Source organism: Xenopus laevis, chromosome 8L (genome assembly GCF_017654675.1).
Source record: "Xenopus laevis strain J_2021 chromosome 8L, Xenopus_laevis_v10.1, whole genome shotgun sequence".
Taxonomy (NCBI): domain Eukaryota; kingdom Metazoa; phylum Chordata; class Amphibia; order Anura; family Pipidae; genus Xenopus; species Xenopus laevis.
The window spans coordinates 65,352,719-65,374,689 of NC_054385.1; the positions used below are offsets into that span (position 1 = coordinate 65,352,719).

Here is a 21,971-nt window from a genome sequence, read left to right on the forward strand (position 1 = left end):
AGTTTTCTTAGCTCCTCAGATAGTACAGTGCGTTTCTCCATGCTAGTGTGCTGCACACAAATCTGAAGAATAAGGAAAAAACTGTACTCGATACAAATTGGTTGAATAAGTTCTTCTTACAATGCAGGCACCTGAAACTCGTTAGTATTCACTTTACTTGCAAACTAAAGAACCACTTGTTGAAATCTAACTGTTTTTACAATTTTTACTGATTTTCACAGGCCATTTTAGGATTTCTGTACAAAATAAGATTTACATATTATGGCAGCTGTTTTGTGTTTGCAATCAAAATACATATATGTATGTAAATGTCATTTGTTACTTTTAGCAATTTTCTGGCAGTTATTTACATTTAAGTGCAATATTTTGGCTGTGATTGTTTTTCTACAGGTTTTTTCATTAAACAGATATATGCACCAATTAGTTTTCAAAGTAACACAAGATATTTTTGGCAAAGGCCATGAGTAGCCTTTGTCAGCAGATTCTTTATATTTTCATCATGGGGATTTCTCAGTTATGCATGTATGGGCCATCCGCTGAAATGGAAGTGCATGAGCCTGCAGTTCTGCAGGACAATCCAACTAACCAACCATTCAGATCACTGCAGCGAGCATTACCTGTCCTATAGCAAAAACAATTTTACGACAAGAACTGAACAGTCCTGTTTTTGGTGTTTATTACAAAAAATACAAAGGAATGCAGAAATTAACCCAGTTATACACAAAATGACAAAACAAACATCACAGCAACTACTCCCTCATCCCATTGACAGTCTTTAGCATACACAGCTTTCTATCTTTCACATTCCTAAGAAAATGGATGAAGTGCCATATCTGTGTGCCTATAGATACATTACATACACATACATGTCAAGACACAATTTCTGCCTGACCCTAACACTATCCAAGGGCAGCCTTTCCTTCCAAATAAGTTAAGGCACATAAACCACTCAGTGGGTCACATGCAAGTCCTGACAATGTTATTTTTTCCCTTTAATCTAAATCAAATAGAAGCAATGCATTTCTTAATGTACCTAAAAAAACAGTATATGTGCCTGTATTATGTTTGTTCACATATTATATAAAAACAAATACATGCTTAGAAACATGTAATTCAGTTTCAACCACTCCCCCCCAAGAAAAAACAGAGTGCCTTTTGTTTTAAATTATTCCCACTATAAATTATTCCCACTAAGGGCTAAAACATATGTACATGTGCATGAGATACTTCATTTCGTCTATTTATAGTGTAATATTTATAGCAACTATTATTGGCTTCTTCCCTTTTTTGACTTTTTACCAACATGCATAAAATGTGTTTAATTAAAAAAATGGTCCTGATCCACTTCTAATAACAATAATATGTTTCCATTACAGATTGCTAGCTCACCCACTCTTTTCTTTATAAAAAAAATCATTTTTGGATTTAGATCTCCTAAGTAGTTCCAGACTAGTGGTATCATCTAGCCATAGATTACATTTCCTTCTCCAAAGGCTGATCATTTTCTCGGGTTCAACGGACATCCAGCAATTGCTAAGCCATGAGAATATGTGGGGGAGGGGGTTACCCAATAAAAGAAATTCTGCTACATGTCTAGAAGCACAATCAAAAAAGTGCTATTCATCCAGGTTTTTGAGAGAGCCAACACGCTGGAGATAAAAAATAATGGACATTGCAAAATACGGCTATACAGTGTTTGAACAAATCAATTTATTGTAATATCTACCCCTAACATTCCCTATTTAGTGTGCAGACTCTCTGAATGCATGTATATGCCTGTATTATATACATAACTATACACACTGAAGGGCCCACACATATACACATGTAATAATGTTCTCTATCATTTTGTATTTACAGATAAATATTTACAGATTTTAAACCTATCATTTCCCTTTCTCTAAAGTACAGATCTTCCAACCATCCCCAATAAACTTTAAGCTACAGAAATATTGTTAACATTCTACTCTAAAGAAGCAGTGACACAAGCAAGGGCCAGCTAAGTCTGCTTATAGATGCTGCAAAGACTGTCTTTTCCACATTTCCATTTTTATCTGAGAAACACCATCTGTCTTGACTGCCATAGGCTAGCACTGTAAGTGGGCCCAGCAGGTAAATCACAAATATAAGATTGCCACCCTGAAGTACTGGAAAAAGACTTGAAGTGATATCACAAGCTCTACTGTCTGCCCATCAAGTCTGCCCAAAGGAAAACAGGAAGGGAAGCTTATTGGTCATTTAAGACAATACAATAGATAGCCTATTTGGCCTTAGTATTAGACTTTGGTTGAAACATTTGTGCTGTTAAGTCCTTCATGTAAATATACATAATTCCGCTTTTGTCAGTTCTGACCATCATCTGACGGAGTATGATCCTGAAGATAAAGTGAGAGGTTCCCATGGGGAGTCTCCTTTTGGGCAGGTGGAGAAGGTGATGTGCGCAGGGAAGGGGGCACAGTGGACGATTTGATTTGGATAACTCGAGTGTCCATAACTTCACAATCTATCTGCATCATTGTTTCATATCCACGGGTGGTGTTATATACACTGTCTGCAAGAACAAAAAAAACAAGTGAGAGACAAAATGTAGATACTATTTCCAGAAAATAGAAACAAAAAGTAGTCAGCATGGTTTCTTAAATAACAGTTCTCCAGTGGACACTTACCACTAGATAATCAACATAAAATAATTGTGGACAGCATTAAAATTGATTTTAGAAGTAATAATGCCTTTATTTTGTATTTTCCAGGCATTTGCACCAATACAGGCCCTTTATCAAGCTGAACACAGTATAAAAAGATGTATATCAAAGTTCAGTTCTGCAGGTTACTTACCATTCACTGACATGGCTGGCATTACAAGGGACATTTTGGGACGGGATGTTTTATTGTGACTTATAGCAGGAAGGAGAAGGTGATCCTATAAATTAGAAAATTATATGAGACACATAATACAGAAATAAATACAGAAAGGCAATCAAACAGCAACAATAATTGAAACTGAGAAATAAAATGGTGTCGAATAAAAGTAATAGGGCAAAAAACAAACCCTGCGGAAGGACACAACATAGAAAGTATCCTCTCGTCTTTCGATGGCATCCGTGAGAAAAGTATCACTTGGCTCTGACGGGTTGTAGAGCTGCAGCGGAGCACTGTGTAACCTAAACAAACAAGGGAAAACATTTAAAAAAAATATTTAAAAAAAACTAAGACCCACAGATATGGGGAAGGCATTGCAATAGAGGGACTGGAAAACCAACCTATGTGTGACTCTGGAGGGTTGAGCAGGTACTAGGTCTGACAGAGAAATAGCTTTTCTTATAAGGGGCTTCTGTGCATGAGAGGGAAAAAACAGAATAAGCACAAAGTCTTTTTGGAACTATGGTTCATATCTATCATTCTTAATTGGTACCTTCACTCTTCTTGGCTTTTTGACTTGCTTTCCACTCTTTCTTTCATTTTGATGGCGGCGAACCCATAATCGGAGTTCATCAGCTAACCTAAACAGAAGAAAATATTGATGGAATTTTCATGGTATATCTTTATCTCTTAACCTAACAGATTTCATTTAGAAGTGTTTAGAAATACAGGTTTGGCATCTTATACCCAAAAACAAGGAATTCAGAGAGAATTATAAATCCACAATGATCACTTAGCAAACCTATTTTTATGACTGAGCAAGTTGTAGAAGATCTTATGCCTGCTTCAATTAAGGGAAAACAACTTATTTAGAAAACATTCTAGATAATAGATACCATAACAGTACCTAGATATCTTTGGCATAAAGTGGTACTATAACTGATAGATAGATCTGAGTAATCCTGAAAATCTTTATTTATAGCTATTTAATTTAGATAATAAAGGAATTCCTTAAATTCTGTTTTGCTTCTTCTATTACCAGTTCTGTGCTGCTACAAAAGTTAAATACATCCAAAAGCACAAAGCAGGCATACATATAGTATGGGAAAAAGTATGGGAAGTACTAAAGTGTGGTGATAAAGAAACCAAAGGTCGTTAGTGGCACACTAGTTGCTTTTTCTACCAGCGAAAAAGGTTGTTCTACCCCTGCATAAAGAACAGCAACATCAAGTGCAAACACAGCACTGAGAAGACAACACTAATCTCTTCATTTTATCAAAAGACCATTGTTTCATTTTATCATGTGAAAAATCAGAGGTTATAGTGTGAAAGCTGAGCATGGGAATGAACTAGAATTAAATCACCCTCAGTTTGCTTTTTTGTCACCTTTGGCAAATCCAAAAGTTTCAGGAAATACAGACTAAAACAATATTCCTGTACATACACAAATCTAAACGTGTAGAAAGGCAAATACCTGAGAGATTCTGTGTGATTAAAATGCCTGCAATCTGATGTAAGAAAAAGCTGATCAAGATCTCTGACAAGAAGGTGTTTTACATTTGTCAGGGAACCATTACTGTGGAGAAGAGAAATAAACAGCTTAATATTATAAGACACTGAAATGGAAATGCAGAAAGGACTTAAACAAACCAAGAGAACATCAAGTATACACAAGGGGAATTAATCTGTCTTATGAAAACATATTAGGAGAGGCAAAAGGCCTCCCCTAGTCAAGAATAAAATGAATACATGTACTAAAAATGAGGTAGCACAGATATAGGATTACAGCTACAAGGGTGATACAGTTAGTTATAAAAAAAACTTGACACTTTCATAGAAACTATAGAACCTGCTTTCAAGGAACTAAATACTAGTCATTTTTGCATTTCTATGCCACAATGTGGCAACCCTGGCACTATAAACTGATCATACAGAGCTAAGTGTGTAACCAGATGCATTTTTAAAAAAGCTTAGGATATGACAACTTTTAATTTTTCGAGAACCCGCATAATTGTTTTCTTTATCCTATAAATGGGACAGAAAGTTTTTGGCAAACAAACAGCTGGAAACTACCTGAACTTTCCTACAGAGGCTGGTGGACGTGATGCATAGTACTTAGGTCCAGAAGACTTAGATACATCCTCTTCACTCTGGTATGTTAGTAAATGACGGGTATGACGGGAAATTTCAGGATTCCTCCCTGGTTCCTCCAGTATACCACTAAACAAGCTAAATGGGTATAAAGATTCAAGGGGAGAAAGCCATGTTAAGTTATATGTCTTTGCTGCAGCTGCCAGATACCTACATAAAGAACGTTTTGCATACAACGCACCTTGTAGGCCCAAAGTTGAAGGCAACAAACACAAGGACAACCATAACACAGACAACCTTTCTGCCAGAGGAGACACGGAGGGATGCATTCTGTGAAATACAAAACAGATTTATAAAAAGCAAGAATAATTAGGAAATAGATTTAAAAATGAGCAAGTCAAACTTGAAGAAATAGGACACTTCACTCTGAAACATACGAACAACTTTTCTTTATATGCTTTAGAACATTAATCTTCCTCTTACCTCTTTCATTAGATGCTGCACTGTCTCCCTAAGTTCCCTGTTCTCACGACGGGCATTCTCCAGCTGCCTCTCCGTCTCTTGCAGTCTTGCCTCCAGCCCCTGCACATACTCTTTCTTCTTTCGACGAGACTGACATGCTGATTCCCTGTTCTTGATCATTCGCTGCTGTCTCTTTAAAAGTTTGGGCTGCAAAAAAAAATTAAAAAAAAAATCTCCATAAACACATTTACTAGTAACATTTGTAAGCCAGACACACACCCAGCTCACTTTTCAGAGACTCTGCTAATTATTTTTTTTTTTTAGGTCCAGGATTAGAGAAACAGGTGAAAAAGAAAAAAGGCTTCTTTAAAAATATTGGTTTTGAAAAAGTGTAAAACATCTTGTAAGTTTTAGCAAAAACTAATAAAGGATTTATTTGCAAATCCATATTCACATCATCATTTGACCCAATGCTCAGTTCAAATTCCTGTGTTAGAAATATTATGGGTTCCCTAGTTATCCTATTACTCACATCCACCTCAGCAGGGTTGTTTTTACTGGCACAGGGGGCCGGCACAATGGACTTGGCTTCTGGTTTAATTGGTGGGGTTCCTGTTCCTCCATTCTGTACAGGAAGGAGCTGGGAAACAAGTACTGGTGGTGAAGCTGGAGTAATGACAAAACAAAAACATGTCAGACCAACATGTGAAAATGCTATCTGTAAGCAGAGTCAAGAAGAAAATGTACTTGCTAACATTATTATGTATTCCAGCAACCCTGATAAAAGCCTAGATCTGGGTTTACATAAGCATATGCGCATATATACAGATTTTGAAGATATAAATAAAATACTTCTTATGCTTTTTGCCCATAAGCAAATGTTTTATTTTTAATCTTTTCGTCCTACTATTTTGCCTCCTTTTTAAACACCCGGAAAGGTTACTTCTGGCTGTCCTATGCCATAAGGGCAATGGCACACAAGGAGTTTTGTTGACAGTGGAAAATGTGTACTACCCCCCCCCCCCACCAACAGATCTCCTGAAAATACCTTTCCCTTTAAATAATCCATTACTTTTTTTTTTTTGCAATTAACCAGGATTGCCACAGTAAAGTGTTTTGCAGGCAGCAGTTTAATCTGCATCTGGATGGCAATTTGTCTCCTGTAGGACCACTGATTCCCACAAGCAACAAATCACAATGTGTACAAAGTAACTAGCAAAAACAAATGTATTATTTCAGAGCATTGTAGCGAGAGAAAAACAGAAGACCACTAGACCTGCAGGAGGAGTGCTTGTCAAAGGGTGTAATATGATGGTGTGTGGTGTGCTGTTGTTTGAAGGAGGATGAGGTTTAGACCCAGGAGCAGGTCTGGGCTGCAAAGGTGGCTTCTTTGACAAAAGGGTGTTAGCCTTAGAAAGACATCCAGACTGACCTGAGAGAAAGAGAAATAGAAATATGCTGTTTAGAAGTTTGGCAAACACAACATAGAATCAAAAATAAAGTTATAGCAGTTAAACAACAGACTAAGCTTCATATGTAATAAAGGGCACTAAGTTTGTCCACATTACATAAGCCCAGAAGAGAGTTAAAAAAATAAACATAAAAACATTTAGGCACTTCATATTGGAGACAATTCTACTCTTATTATAAAATATAGAAACCTGTATTATTGAATTAGCTATTTCATTCTTACAATTTATAAAATATAACTTCTATGGAAGTCTGTGTAATTCTATGTAAGTCAGTTCTATAAGTGGTTAGGCCGTTTTCATTAAAAGGGCATTCAAAGCAACTTTTCATTTGGGTTTTATTATTATTTGTATTATTATTATCTTGCTTTCCTATTCTGCTTATTGTCCTGCCTGGCAATGAAAATGCAACCGTGAAGCTTCAATGTTACTGATATTCTACTTTTTAATTGCTTGTCTTTCTTTTTACGTCTTTGCATAATTATAGCCTATTCTGGCTTCCAAACTGCTGCCAGGATACATTAAGTTTCAGGGACAATAATTAGTTGTCATTGTATTATAAACCACTTAAGCCCAAGAAATGTGCCATTAAATGTTATATTTTATGCTGCTGTGATGAAAATGTTCACCAAAACCTTACTTCTACCTCCCAGCTGTTCCATTTTCTTTGGGAGAAAAGCCAGCAACTGCTGTATACCTTTCCCTGTATGAGAACGGAGCATGCTACTATTCTTTTGGGGAATGACTGATAGGACACAGGATTTTTTTTATGACATTAGCATTTTAAAATAAATCTAGCCCCAAAACACAGAATAGTAGATATTTAGTATTTACATAAAAAATGGACAGCATTATAATAATGTACCCCCTACTTTAATGTATAAGGATATCAGAAGCCTTGACCGCACACAAAGCTCTATAGTGAGTCCTAATATCTTTTTTAAATTATTTTGTTAAGGCAACAATAACGTTTTAAGGGGACTGCTCACATGTAGATTGTGTGGAAGAAAAACTTTCACATCAATATATCTAATTAATTGTATAATAGAATACTGAGTTTAGTATATGTATTTATTTTCCATACACTTATTAGATATGAGAATCCCTTCAACAAGTATTTTACAATACATGTATATGTTGTTAGATATTTGATAAAAACAGATTTTATTGTATCTGCAGTTGGACATGATGATTTCTGTCATATCACTTTTGTTCATTCAACATCTGCATGCGTAGATAAAAATAGTATGAATAGTATGATCCTTACATAAAAGACTGCTGTCTTTGCTATGATGCTATGATGGCCTCTCTGACGACTGATCTTTTCTACTAATGATGATATTTGCAGTCTTTCTCTATATCAAAATAATGATCTTATGACTGTTTGGTATAGGACAATAATTATATGTGTGCTTGGAAGCACCTTTATGTGGTCCACTAAGCACCTAACAATTAGAAAATGCCATCAGCTGGCAGACCATGTTCATAGGAAGGGAGTCGTGCTGTGGGTGGCCCCTTGTACGCTCTTTCTATTTTGGCCCAATAGCTGATCGGGCAGACAGGGTACTCGTTTGACCATGCATGGCCACCGTCATCATTGTTTGTCTAATCTGGCATGGAAAAGAAAACCATATGATTTTATAAGAACAATAAATCAACCCTGGAAAACATTTTATAATTACCTTACAGAACACCAGAAAACCAATAACATTTAAGGGATTGTTTACTAGAGGTCATTATGGTGTGAAAAGATCAAACGTTTTTTTTCCCAGAAATTTTCATTTTTGTTATCATACATATACTAAGCAATATAAATCATGTTTTTAAGTTTTTATTTTTTTTTGGATCATTTGTCAAGTTGTTTGAAATGTTTCAGACCATAGTAAAAAGACACAAAAAACTTTGCTGACAAAGATGTCACTAACCAGTATCACTAGTTATTCATGGTTTGCATCAATACATATTCTACACACACAAATACTAATCATAGATATATACCAACACTCACTTGTGCCCGTATGCACTGGAAGAAGAGTTATTTGCAAAGCACTGCACTGGGAACGAGAAGAATCGTGGCTTTGACAGGGAGGCGATGGGGGAAGCTCAACCTTTACGGCAGTCTCAATATCCCCCAGAGATTGCTGTGTGTAGCAAAGAATAACACGTGACTGACAGGCACCAGAAAACAGATAGCTCCATTCAAATATCAAAACACTGAATAACCCACAGGTCGCACAGACACAACACAAAAAAGCAAAAACATATAACAGACCAAATCAACATTTAGCCAAAGATTTTCTCCCCACAGAAAACACATATAGAGTGACATATAAGAGGAATACTGTATAAAAACCTATTCTGCAAAATGGCCATTCATGTAACATAAAGGCTAATTATGACAATACAGGTTTGTTTTCACAATCAACTAGAAGTTCAAGTCTTCAAGCATTTGATGCCCCAGATCTGAGCTTTGGTTCTTATTCTCATGGCACACCAGTTGCTTGCTCCAGCGGTGGAGAAACGCCTGTCACCAACAGAGCTTCCTCTCAGGGAATAAAATGGCGACATTCTGTCACCAAAAGTGAAATTTCTCTGTCAGCTGTTCACTTCAATGGCAGGCAGTCAGAGCAGTGACAGGCGTTTGCTCCACCTGTGTGAGACAATTTGAAGTGGGTCTCACTTATATATTTTTTAAGTTGTTTAATTATTAAAATGTTTTTCTTCTGACTCTCTTAGATTTGAAACCTGTTATCTGATTGGTAGGGGGTTAATTTCTTTAACAACCAGGTAGCAATCTTAAAGTTAAAATGAAAGACTAGTAGTGAGCAGTAAAAAAAAAAAAAACAGTAAGGCACACAGAATTTTTTAAAAATGTCCTGCTGGAGTAATTGACCACCAAATGTCAGACAGCATTTTCAACCTTAAGGATGGAAGGAGCCAGAACATAAATAATGCAAAAATAATACAAATAAAATAATTATAACTAGCTGAATCTTTGCTTAAAATATGTCAAACTATAACTAAATTTTCCCTCTCTAAATTCCCTGAGCGAATTCCAGTTTCAGACCCTGGAATGGTGGAGAAAGAAAACTGCACACTAAGACCATTGTCTCCTGGTCAAATCCGGTCATGTATAATATGGAGTCAAGCCACTAGTCTGAAAGAACCTGAACCTGATAAGAGAAAAAAACAGAATCCTGCAGTTTGCTCTTATTGGGAGACCTTATTAATTGCAGTTTCTCACAATCTATTTGTATTTAGAGAACAGGTGAAACAGAAATGCACGTGAAGTAGGGTTGCCACCTGCATGGTTGATCCCAATGTTATTAATAGGGAAAAAAGATAAATATATAGGAAGGCCGGTAATTTTTCATAGAAAAGGTGGCAATCCTAATGTGAAGCAAATCATATACTAACTGTATAGAGGGCATCACAGGAGGATGAAGAATCACAGGAAGACGAAGAGGAGAATGGTGATACTGGTTCAGTTTTTACTAGGAGACCTGAACAAATGATAAGAAAAAAGAAATATGATCTAAAGACATTCTTTCACCATTAATAACCAATGTTCTTGCTTAATATATATAAAATATAACTAAAAGGATGACCGGTGTGCTTTTGCAGTTTCTCTTCCTATCTTGCCCAGTGGGTCAAAATATAGTAATGGCAATAGCCAATACTAAAATAAAAACCTTTTATAAAACACCTCCATCAATATCATCATACCTTTGAATGTGTTATGTATATTAATAGGAAGTTAGGAGTCACTGTGCTTGCATAAGGAATTTTATTATCTCTTGTGACAAATAAATGAGCAAATCTCTCATGCTTTATAGCTATGATCTTGCCTGTCACCACTGTGCTTATAGCATATGCATGTATGCATAACTTTATTTATATAGTGCTCCTTGTAAAGAGCTACATATTTACAATACAATTAAGGTACAAACTAGGGATGCACCAAATCCAGGATTCGGTTCGGGATTTGGCCAGGATTCAGCCTTTTTCAGCAGGATTCGGATTGGGCCAAATTCTTCTGTCCGGCTGAACCGAATCCTAATTTGTATATGCAAATTAAGGATGGGGAGGGAAATCACATGACTTTTTGTCACAAAATAGTAAAAAAAAAATTCCCTTTCCCACCTCTAATTTGCATATGCAAATTAGGGTTCAGATGTGGTTTGGTATTCAGCCAAATCTTTTGCGAAGGATTCGGGGGTTCGGCCGAATCCAAAAAACGCTGCATGCTTAGTACAAACAGTGCAATAAATACATATATATAGATATAGATATACAAAGATTAAGTGCCAAGTGCAAAGAGACACAAAAGAAAGGAAACCCTGCATTAGGTTTAAAACTACAAAAATATCTTTATATGGAAAACACCATACCCATCTGAACTACGGTTCAAAGTATTTACAAACAATTCATGGTGTTTTTTCTAATGTAATGTACTTTGATAAATCCACTGCTAACCTTCTACCATGCATGCAAATAAATAACATAGTCTTTGAATAAAAATATTGATGCAGCAGAGACACCATGTGGATACCAGTAAATTACTTTCACTGGTACAGTACATATATTTGGAGAAGCTAAAACCAATAACATAAGGGAGTACCAGTTGTTCTTGTTAGTTTCTAGATTTATCTTGATCATTATTATAAGAGGTACAATGGTCCCATATAATGGTTAAGGATAATAGCAGGGTAATGGCACCTAGCTGTTTTCAGGGTTTTAAGCTCGAGATTTTTAAGTAACCCAAAAACATTGCATTAAAGCACCTATTATATTATACAGTTTATACACACACACACAAAGCGCAGCTAAAAAACAACTACTTGTTATACTGTAAATCAGTGCTATCCAAATGTTTCCATGTAGTGGGCCAGTTTTCTTTACTATGTGTTCAGAAGCCAGATTATAATAAAATCATATTGCCATCCAATGAGGTCAGTGGAGAGTTTGAGCAGCCAGAGGACCATAAAAAATTTCTTGGAGGGCCAAATCCAGCCTGCAAGCCTGCTCTAAGTAGTATTTCACACTCTTTCGGACACACTCTGTGAAGATGGAACTATACCCCTGAACATTGCATTATAATGTTCATATGTAACACTGCTTCAACTAAGGAAACCATTTTTAGAAAAATATACTTTTCTGGTTTCTGTGCCATTGGATAATCCTAAATATAACTACCATTTTAAAGGGGATGTTTACCCTCTGACAATTGACTGATTATGAACACCCCATACAGGAAGCCAAATAAGGAAGTTCAGGACTGAACTTTTACTGTGCATGTCCCTTCTCTGCATATCAATGAAATGCAAATAAAGCAGGAAAGGAAAGCCATGCCCATTACTAGTTCAGTCGTGAACTTCCTCATTTGGCTTCCTGTACACCATACAGGCAAGTGTCAGTATTCTCCTGCCTGAGGGGAGAAGAAATGTAATCTTGTAAGCAGAAAGAAAATTATTTAAAAACGTTATTTTACTGGCAGGGGCTGTTCAGATTTCGACAATTATGAAAAGTGAACATCCCCATTAAGTATGGCGGGTCATCCCCATGCCAATTCGATTCACTGTACTCACGCACAAACCAAGGGCACATATACAGGCTATGTTACATCAGCCAAAGAATGGATAAAGTTCTGTATTTTACTCCCACACTTCTTCCTGTTACAGTTAGAGCTGCATGATCTCCTGCTATGGCTTCTCTGAGGGAGAAGACAGACCATTACAAAATTGCAAGAGAGAAACAATGTAAATAGGGCAATATTTACTTATATGTAGAAGTTAATTTGGCAAGATATGTAAATAGGTAATTCGTAATATCAATTATTTGTTGGTTAAGTATTCATTCTGAAGCTAAAGTTGTCGTTTAACTGTCAGAAAACATTATGGTAATCCTTAAAGCAATACTGTCATCAAATCATTTCTATTTTTACAATCATATTTTATTTACTGAAGTTTTGCAATTCATTTGTTGTTCAGTTTGGCTTATAACTTTTGATTCAAACTCATTCTTATTCTGCAAAAAGTGCAGAGATTCAACCATAACCTGAACCAAATCGTGAATTGTGTGCACATCCCTAATTTATATAGTTGATAAATTCAATGCACCTTTTTTAAATGATTTTAGCCAAGTCCCATTAATGCTTTTTTACTCTTACTGTTAAGGAGCCCTATACACCTTTTTTAAAGTGGACCCGTCACCCAGACACAAAAATCTGTATAATAAAAGTCCTTTTCAAATTAAACATAAATTCCAATTTATTTTTTTATTAAAGCATTCATAGCTGTTGTAAGCTCATTTAAAAATCTCAGCTGTCAATCAAATATTGTCTGCCACTCCTCTATGCCAGTGGCATAGAGGCGGGGCAGACAATTACTTTCACTTTCCATTCAGCACTTCCTAGATGTCACTGCTCTCCCCACATTCCCCCGTTCTCTTTACCATTTAATTGTGTAGTCAGTGCATGGAGATGGACATCAGGTCCCCCATTCTGGTGCACAAACAAGATTCTGAGATGATGCAAGGCTTGTCTTAACAACAGTGTCCACAAAATGGCTGCTGCCTGCTTGCTATAATTTTGCAATCCCAGACTGAAGGAAGCAAGATTCAAATAATTTATATAGTGTAATTAAAGTTCATTTTGCTTGACTAATGTGATAAAATAGGATTTTGAATAATTTTTTTGGGTGACGGATCCCCTTTAATGAGCAATATAAATAGAAATGATTTTGATTCAAATACATTCTGTTCTTTTAATTTAGACAAAAAAATTATTACAAAGCAGTGCTGTTTTGCTTTAATACTTACTAATTCCTAGGGAATCCAGGATTCGGTTCGGGATTCTGCCTTTTTCAGCTGGATTCGACCTGGCCGAACCGAATCCGAATTTGCATATGCAAATTAGGGCCGGGGAGGAACATCGTGTGACTTTTTGTTACAAAACAAGAAAGTAAAAATGTTTTCCCCTTTCCACCACTAATTTGAATATGCAAATTAGGATTCGGATTCTGTTCGGTATTCGGCCGAATCTTTCGCAAAATAGTGAATTCGGTGCATCCCTACTAATTCCCATATAATGTGACAAGTAAGTTTAACTAGAAATAATGAGCTCTGTATAAACAAAACTTTATCCACTTGTTGACCAGACAGACTCGAGCCAAAGGACCCATGGGGACCTCTCCCAGTACCCCAGTGGGCCAGTCTGATGAGGTAAAAACCATATAACTTAATATTTCTAGGACATGAATAACGGAAATATATAAAAATATAAAGTACAGAGTTATATTATTGTCAGCACTAGCTTTAAAGGTACATTTTGTTTGTATGATAGACAGCATGATAAACAGCATTTCTGTAGAAGAAATATGAATTGCAAATAATTAAACATTATGCACTGTTAGAAATGAAACAGTACAAAATGTTATAGTATTATTTATTATGCTACCTGATAAATTCTTACTGTGGATCTCCTCCCAGGAAGATGACATGGAACAGGTGTCAACATCCATGCGACTGTCAAACTGCATAAGAAATAAAGTTAGGTAAATAAGTAAGCAAGAAAAAAGAACATTTCCAAACAAGAGAACTAAAAGTCCCTTACCAGCTGAAGAGGATAGTGGTTAAACAGCTCGACATTCTCATCTGCTTCATCTAGGTAACTATAAAGCCCTGTTTCTAAGAAGGAAGAGTTCTTTATTAATAGTAATATGCACACTTATCAATACATTACATACATATTTATACAGTTGGATCGGGATGTCAGTCCTCCCCAACAACATCCAGAAGGTAGCAGCTCTAAATAACTCAGATGGCGTTTAGTAAGAGGACACAAAAAAAATACAATAAAGCAGGTTGCCAACATCAGGAATCTGTTAACCCAAAAAAATAACTACGACAAAACATACAACATGTAAAATAAATGGAGACATATATGTTTGCGTACTAACAATTCGCAGTTCAGCAGAAAATAAGAATAATAGTAAGTATTATACCTTGCACATCGCAAAACAATTCCAGTGGTTCTTACTTGCAATAAAGCACAGATTAACTATGAAAATGCTTAATTCATCTCAATACAAAATGGTGTCACTCAAGTCAGAGCAACCATGGTTATAATACCAAGCTGTCTCAAATATAGTTCAAAAGAAAGTTAGAAAAAATTTTTATGACATGGGGTTGCCACCACATGCCCATTAAAATCAGACACACAGGATATCACCAAGCTGAATGGCTACTTAGGAATGCTAATGGGTACAGTGTTGTTACACAAAAACCAGAGAACCCTGGAGTATGTATGTATCTAAATGAAATGCTAACCATCTATGATGTCAAATTTGCATGTCGCCAGTATTAAAGTCATAAGGTGCCATTGGAGGTCCCATATGTGAAATAAAGCTTAATTTTAAGCTAAATTAGGTAAAGAATTCTTGGTTAATTGAGATTGCTGGTTTGAACTGGTTAGATATTTTCTTGCAGATAAGGGTTTCACTTCACCAATTTAAAAGCAATCACAGAGCGAATCATTGAGTGTAGGCCTCATTCATATACAACTCTAATGCTTGGTAAATCTGCACTGGTTTTAAGTGGCTACATGCTTTACATCTGAACTAACAACATTCATAAGCCCATAGAAGTGGTTTGACTACCTCAGCACCTTTGCATCAAACTAGCACCATGTCCCTGTTAATGATCTCACAGACACAAAGTACTCCCAATATATTTCTTAAAAAATGGCTACTGTAGAAAACAATTTAATTTAAATCTTTTTTTTCAATTCTGCATATTTTCTTTAATGTTGTTGAGCATTTAGTTCCACTTACACTTTAGTAAAGATTTCACCAGTATGATTTCAATTGGGGTGTCTGTGCCAGATAAGCCCCTTAAAACTAGTCAACTATAAAATCTGCTGGTTATATCATTTATACCAAATTAGGTGGAAAAAAAAAAGTTATCACTGCCCTACAAGACAGAGTGTGTGGAGCATAGGGATATCTTTTATTTCTAGATGAGTTTGAAAGCATACGATGTAAGATTTGCATAAGCCTGCATAGAAGATTACTTTCTTTCAACTTCGATATTGTATGATTCTCTTTAGATCTATGGGCAGCTCTTTTAGCTTGAGAAAGATATTTTCTATGGCAACAGATTAAGTATTAGGCATTGTGATGATTTACTGAAGGCTCTCTAGCAACCATAGAGCAACTAACGATCAAATTTAACTGTCAAGATATACAATTGTTTTGTTATTTTCAACTAAGGTATGCCTTTCATGCTCAGTTTCAATCATAGCAACTCACACCAACACTGAGGGCTTTGGGAAGCCAAACTATGTGCTCTAGACTCCTAAAATACTGTCCCATTTATATAACTCAGTCGTCCCAACATGCCCCATTTGACAAGGCGGAACACTGTCCCCCCACTGGTCTTCTACATGAAGACCAATGGGGGGAAGCTACAGACAATCTATATGTATTTCTAATAACCCTCAGGGATGGAATGGTCCAATTTAAGATGGTCCATCAAATCTACATTACACCCCTGAGGCTTAAAGGCATGGGAAGACTAGAAGGAGCTAAATTCCTGAGATGCGGTATGGCAGAGGCTGGGTTTCTCCAACTCATTTACAAATGCCCCAGGATAGCGACATATTGGATCAAACTTTTCCATCATATTAATGAGGGCTTATCTCTTTCTGGGATCATCATGTTTTACACGAAAATAATAATTAGGCAAATATGGACAAGCCTTAATGCTCCCACACTTCAACAATGGGTCCAGCCAAAAAACACCATGCTGCCTCTAATCAAACTAATTTGAGGATCTGGGAAAATTCAATAAAATATGGTCATCATGGCTAGACGCTAACTCTCAAGTTTTCCTACAAGGTATCATTGCTTGGGTATACTGTCAAACACAGATATTAACTCCTGTCAGGGATCCCTTGTGGTAGGCCTGTGCTGTGCTCATGCACAGCAGATTAAAACTAAAAGTTTAATTGGTGTAGCCTATCAGGATATATTTGAGCTTTTTTAATTGTCAGTTATTATTCGGTAATATGAATGCAGTGAATGTGATACAGCTAATCCATCTTTTCAGCAAGTGAGCACACACCTGAGCACATACAAACACGCTGTATATCAAACAAAAGTGCTTTTTTATATACCCCAATCTTCGCTGGTCAGTAGATTGTCGGCACAGAATTTTGTATCCAAGTCATTCAGCAAAAGCTCTGTTCCCATTGTGACTTCTTGTGACCTTTGACAGCTGCTTTAAGAATGTATGCACTTGGATACCTGGAATGAATGGATAGAAGTGAACATGTATCACAGAAGTAGTAGAACAAGAGTCTAAATTATGTAATACTTTGGTGCTACATTTTAACCCCCCCAGACCTTTCAAGTTAAAAGTCAAAGAACAATCGGTATACAGTGACACAGTAGCTTCTTCAAGGCAGCATAATCTTGTTTAACAGGTAATATCTTGTGCTATGTAACTCAAAGACAGACAGAAAAATGGGCATTTATTTAAGCAAGTCTACACCTGTCACTGCAGCATGACACAGAGAAGATATATGCCAAGTTTTAGACACTCCCTATTTTTCCCTGGCACAAAATATGCCACCTTTGCCATAAACTTGGTACTTGGGCCTGAGAAACAGAATAGCATGGACAATATAGTTACATAGTTAACATGGGTTAAAGAAGAAAAAAAAAAAAAAAGGCCATTAGCTTCAACCCTTTCAAATGATCCGAAGTACAATATACTTCTACAGACCTACAGATAAACAAATAAAATAAATCATCCATGCCTTAAAGGCATTAATAGAATTTACCATAACAGTATCAACCAGCAGGGAATTCCACAAGCTGAAAAGGGAATGTGGGACAGGTAGGCACTTTGTGTTTGGAAGCTGAAAAGAGGCTGTGGGAATGTAGCAAATTCATGAAGAACCATGGGGGTATATTTATCAAAGAGTAAAGTTAAAGATCACCACAGTCTGCTAGAGTGAAATTTCACCACTCTCCATTCATTTCTATGTGCCTCCATATGCAGAGGTGTGGCAGTGTTTATGACTTTAGCTCTTTACCTGGCACATACTTTGGTCCTGCTGCTCACTGCTAGCCATCACATGGTACACTACAGATCACACCAGAAACCAGAAATGAAGCTCAGTTCTTTACGGCCAGAGCAAAAGATTTTACAAACTGCCACAGACATATAGTTTAAGGGACATATATGTCACTCACTTGCAGTAAGATAACAATCTAGAATAGGTTTTTGACTTTTTCTAGTGGGACTGCGGACGCAGTTCTTACAAATAACAGGACTGGACCTTAATTTTATTATAGCATGAATTGGACTGAAAAGCTACTCAGTGTTCTCCCAGAAAGAGTGGAGAAAAAATATATAATGCTCAGCAGCGCAGTATTATAAAATCAGAGAGTCACAGAGTAAGTAAAAGTTAATCTTTTGGCACTGTGAATGCCTTGGAAACATCACTTCTCAAGGCTCAATTGCAGCATCTGATAATCACACTACTAGTCACTTGCATCTGTTCCCTCCAGCGAAATTAACATGAGATTATTAGTGCGCTCTGATTAATGCAATTTTATTTGTAGGGCAGAAAACTCCAATTTACATTCACCAATATGATCAGACCAACGGTAGCTAGTTCTGCTATATTTGCTAAAGACTCTATGCGGCAAATTCACTAACCTGCGGAGTTGCGCTAGCGCAGGCTTCGCCACACTTCGCCAGGGAGCCGCTAATTCACTAAAATCCGAAGTTGCGCTCAGGTAGGCGAAAGGTAGCGAAGTTGACGCCAGCACCAGTTAGTAAATCGGGAAAGTAACGAAATGACATCACGCTGGCAAATTTGCACTAGCGTTAGGCGATTCACACTTTAATGAATTTGCCCCTATGAGCTCAGGTGTTGATCAGCGATCCCCTCTTTGTTTTGCAAGTTTGCAGAAAATGAGCACCACTGAGATCATGTCTTCTGTTTGCAGCCAGCCAAAGGCTGCTTGTCAGAAGAACAACACAGGAGACAGCACCGGCTGCTTAAATGTCTGTTCCACCCCTCCACATTGAGTACAAAGGGCGGGGGGAAGGGACTTTCTCAGGCATCTCAAACTGAAACTTACATATGGGACTCGTCCATACAAGCGGTAGAAGGTAGAGGAAGGGGGAGTAAGAAAGACACGAAGTATTAGCAGCGATCAGGCAATGCAAACATGAGAATATCTGCAATACATTTTAACTCCTGGGAAGCTTAGAGAAAAAGCCCCTGGGGAGAAGACTGCAGCTACTACATTGCATTCTGCATCATTCTGTGCTTCCCTGAGAGATGCATTATTCTCAAGCTTTGTATTCTTTTATAATAATGAATTATTGATAGCACTTAGCACATAGATTGCACTTGTGCTATTTCCACTTCCAAAACATGGAAGTGAAACTGTGTAAATTAGCTATTCCATCCCTAAAAATGACTACATACCTGAGATCGATAATGTATATCTCAACTGTGATGCAACAGTTGCAAACGGTGAAATTGTAGAAGGGCACGTGACATTACCGGGAGCAGATATCCGTGTTAGGCAGATCCGGGAAATAGCTAGAATGGAGGAGCATTGAGGAAGTGGTGATGTTACAGTCACATGACCAAGATGTGGGCAGGAGCTTGGAGACACAGGAAACTGTCAAGCTTCTATGCCTGCTAAGGACCTGCCCACAAGTCAGGTTCCCTAAAAGGGACAACTCACTTCAGGCTGGCTCAGCTTTTCCAGATTTTCATGTCAAACAAGAGCATGTTTTTTTTTTAAAGGCTTTCAATTAGGAAAAGCAATTCAGCTACAGTCTGGGAGCTGCTGCAGCTGTTTGAATAAGAGGTTGATATTAAATGCAGTAAATATGTGACAAAAAGCCAGTCCTGGTTACTTTAAGAGTCAAATTTCTGGTTAGTAAACCAGAAATTCTGCGCTTATAGTGCATTAGCGATGCATCCCCCCGGACCTACCCACACATACGCAGAGGGGGGTCATTGCAGGAGCCACCTCAGGCAGCGAGAGGGATAGAATCACCCATGGGGGACACCCATACGCCTCCCTTACCAGTACAGCTGTGACTAATGCAGTCAGAACTGTATTCCAGAGACTGGCAATTTACACTGTGTAAAAAATCGATTGACTCCGTTTGTGTTTTTTCACTTTGTGGGCATTTAACCAATGGTTACCAAAAATACAACCGACTTGGAAAGTCTCTTGTCTCAAGAGGAAACTTTAAGCAATTTTGGAAGACTGAAGCAACACATGGGTTTTACCACTAGCAATTCACATTATTGCTGATGGGAAAGCTTTTACAGGACATTATTTACCAGCAGAAACAAAGATTTATCAGTGGCGATTAATCTTTTGCTGTGCCACTGCCCTTAGTCTGGGATACATTCAGGCATGTAAACTTTAATTTGTTTGCTTACCACATTAGTTTATACACTGTGCCTTTATACACTGTGGAAAATAGATATTCTGTCTTACCCCGTTTAAATATAACTATACTTATTTACTTGCTTAAACAATTATTTATTATTTATAGACTGAGTTTTTTTTTTAAATCTAGTTTTGTTTGCTCTTTAGTAACCTTTACGTCTTAATCACTCATATCTAAATCTGACATATACCTCTCCAGAGAATAGAGTACTAAATTGGGCCCTCTGACATATCTGGTAAACCATGCTCTGATCCCAAATGTATACTTACAGTCCCTGCCACAAAGCAAAACAGGACAGCACTTGTAAAGGCTTTGTTTGCTGCAGAAAGATACAAGCTGCTGTTCCTTTAACTAAACCCTTTGGGAAGCACATGGGACAGAATAACCCTTTACAAAATGGGTTTAATATATAGGGCCGGTGCTGAAAATACTAAAACAAATTGTTGTAACAGTAACGTAACTAGAGGGGGGCGGCCCTGGTGCGGGACACGCAGTCAAGCCCCCCTCCATACGTGATTTTTGGCCCGGAAACAGCAGTGCGCGAGCTGCCAGGGGGCCCTGAGGGGGTGCGGGTCCTGGCCCCCTGCTCCCCTGGTAGTTCCGCCACTGTGTTGTAAAAAGAAAATTAAGCCCTCCCTTTAATACTAGGCTTCTTTCAACAGCATCCCTCCCTGTGCTACAATTAGTCTCAGCATAAAATATGCATGCTCCTGCAGCATTCCATAGACACCTTATGCATATCCCACTATGTTTCTCCAACAGCCCAATGCATACTCCACTGTGTTCCCACAACATCAAGGTGCATATCTACATGTGTTCCTTTAACATACCTGTGAATATCCAACTGTATTCCCTCAACATCTCTCTACATAACTCCCAGTTTGCCCATAACATCCCTGAGCATATCCCACACTATTCAGGCTCTCAAACCCAGTATTACACCCCCACCTCAGGTGTACTGCATAAATAATCAAACAATTGGGTTTACTGAGAGAAAGCCACAGAGGTTGCAATCATGTTATTCGCACGTTTCGGGCTCTCGGCCCTTTATCAATTGTAATACAACCCTGCGTATATCCCAGTGTGCTCCATCAACATCCCTGTGCATATCCCACTTTGCTCCCTCAACATCCCTGTGCATGTGCATATCCGTGCTCCCTCATCATCCCTGTTCATATCCCACTGTGTTCTGTCATCATCCATGTGCATATCCCACTGTGCTCCCCAACCTCCCTGTGAATATCCCATTGAGCTCCCCAACATCTCTATATTGTATTTCCCCAGAAGCCCTATATATGATACAATTTAATATATGCCACACTCATGCTGCCCTATGTCTATAAATAAGCAATTCCTCTAGCAGCTTGTTTATAGTATGAAAGAGCATTGACCAAACAGCATAGCACAGACTCCCCTGCTCTCCTCCTACTCCATCACATTCTCCAACCCTCACCTCCAAATCGCTCCTTGTGCAGTGCTACATTACAATGGCATTTAAACCCTGAGGCTCTGCCTCCACCACTATTCTACGTGCAGATCTGCCCTAGCCTTCTCTGAAAGAGCAGTAGCAGCAGCCATTTCCCCTGAGATGTC

General features: G+C 37.6%; 1 protein-coding gene across 3 annotated transcripts; it reads right to left on the bottom strand.

Moving 5' to 3' along the window:
- Window positions 1-659: 659 nt before the first annotated feature.
- Window positions 660-21,963, bottom strand: atf6b.L (activating transcription factor 6 beta L homeolog). 3 transcript variants are annotated; one of them, XM_018230139.2, is made up of 17 exons: window positions 21,832-21,963; window positions 17,056-17,185; window positions 14,494-14,567; window positions 14,338-14,413; window positions 10,299-10,384; window positions 8,890-9,022; window positions 6,689-6,844; window positions 5,945-6,078; window positions 5,434-5,619; window positions 5,192-5,280; window positions 4,933-5,088; window positions 4,334-4,435; window positions 3,413-3,500; window positions 3,261-3,331; window positions 3,050-3,161; window positions 2,836-2,920; window positions 660-2,551 (listed from the first exon to the last, which is right to left on the bottom strand). In XM_018230139.2, the coding sequence occupies exons 2-17, from the start codon at window positions 17,129-17,131 to the stop codon at window positions 2,343-2,345; spliced, it is 1,833 nt and encodes a 610-aa protein (XP_018085628.1). In that variant the 5' UTR covers window positions 17,132-17,185; window positions 21,832-21,963; the 3' UTR covers window positions 660-2,342. The 3 variants fall into 3 exon arrangements, with proteins under 3 accessions (XP_018085628.1, XP_018085630.1, XP_018085625.1); XM_018230141.2 differs by lacking the exon at window positions 21,832-21,963 and adding an exon at window positions 19,390-19,572 and having other exon boundaries at window positions 14,353-14,413; XM_018230136.2 differs by lacking the exon at window positions 21,832-21,963 and adding an exon at window positions 19,390-19,571.
- Between the last annotated feature and the right edge of the window lie 8 nt (window positions 21,964-21,971).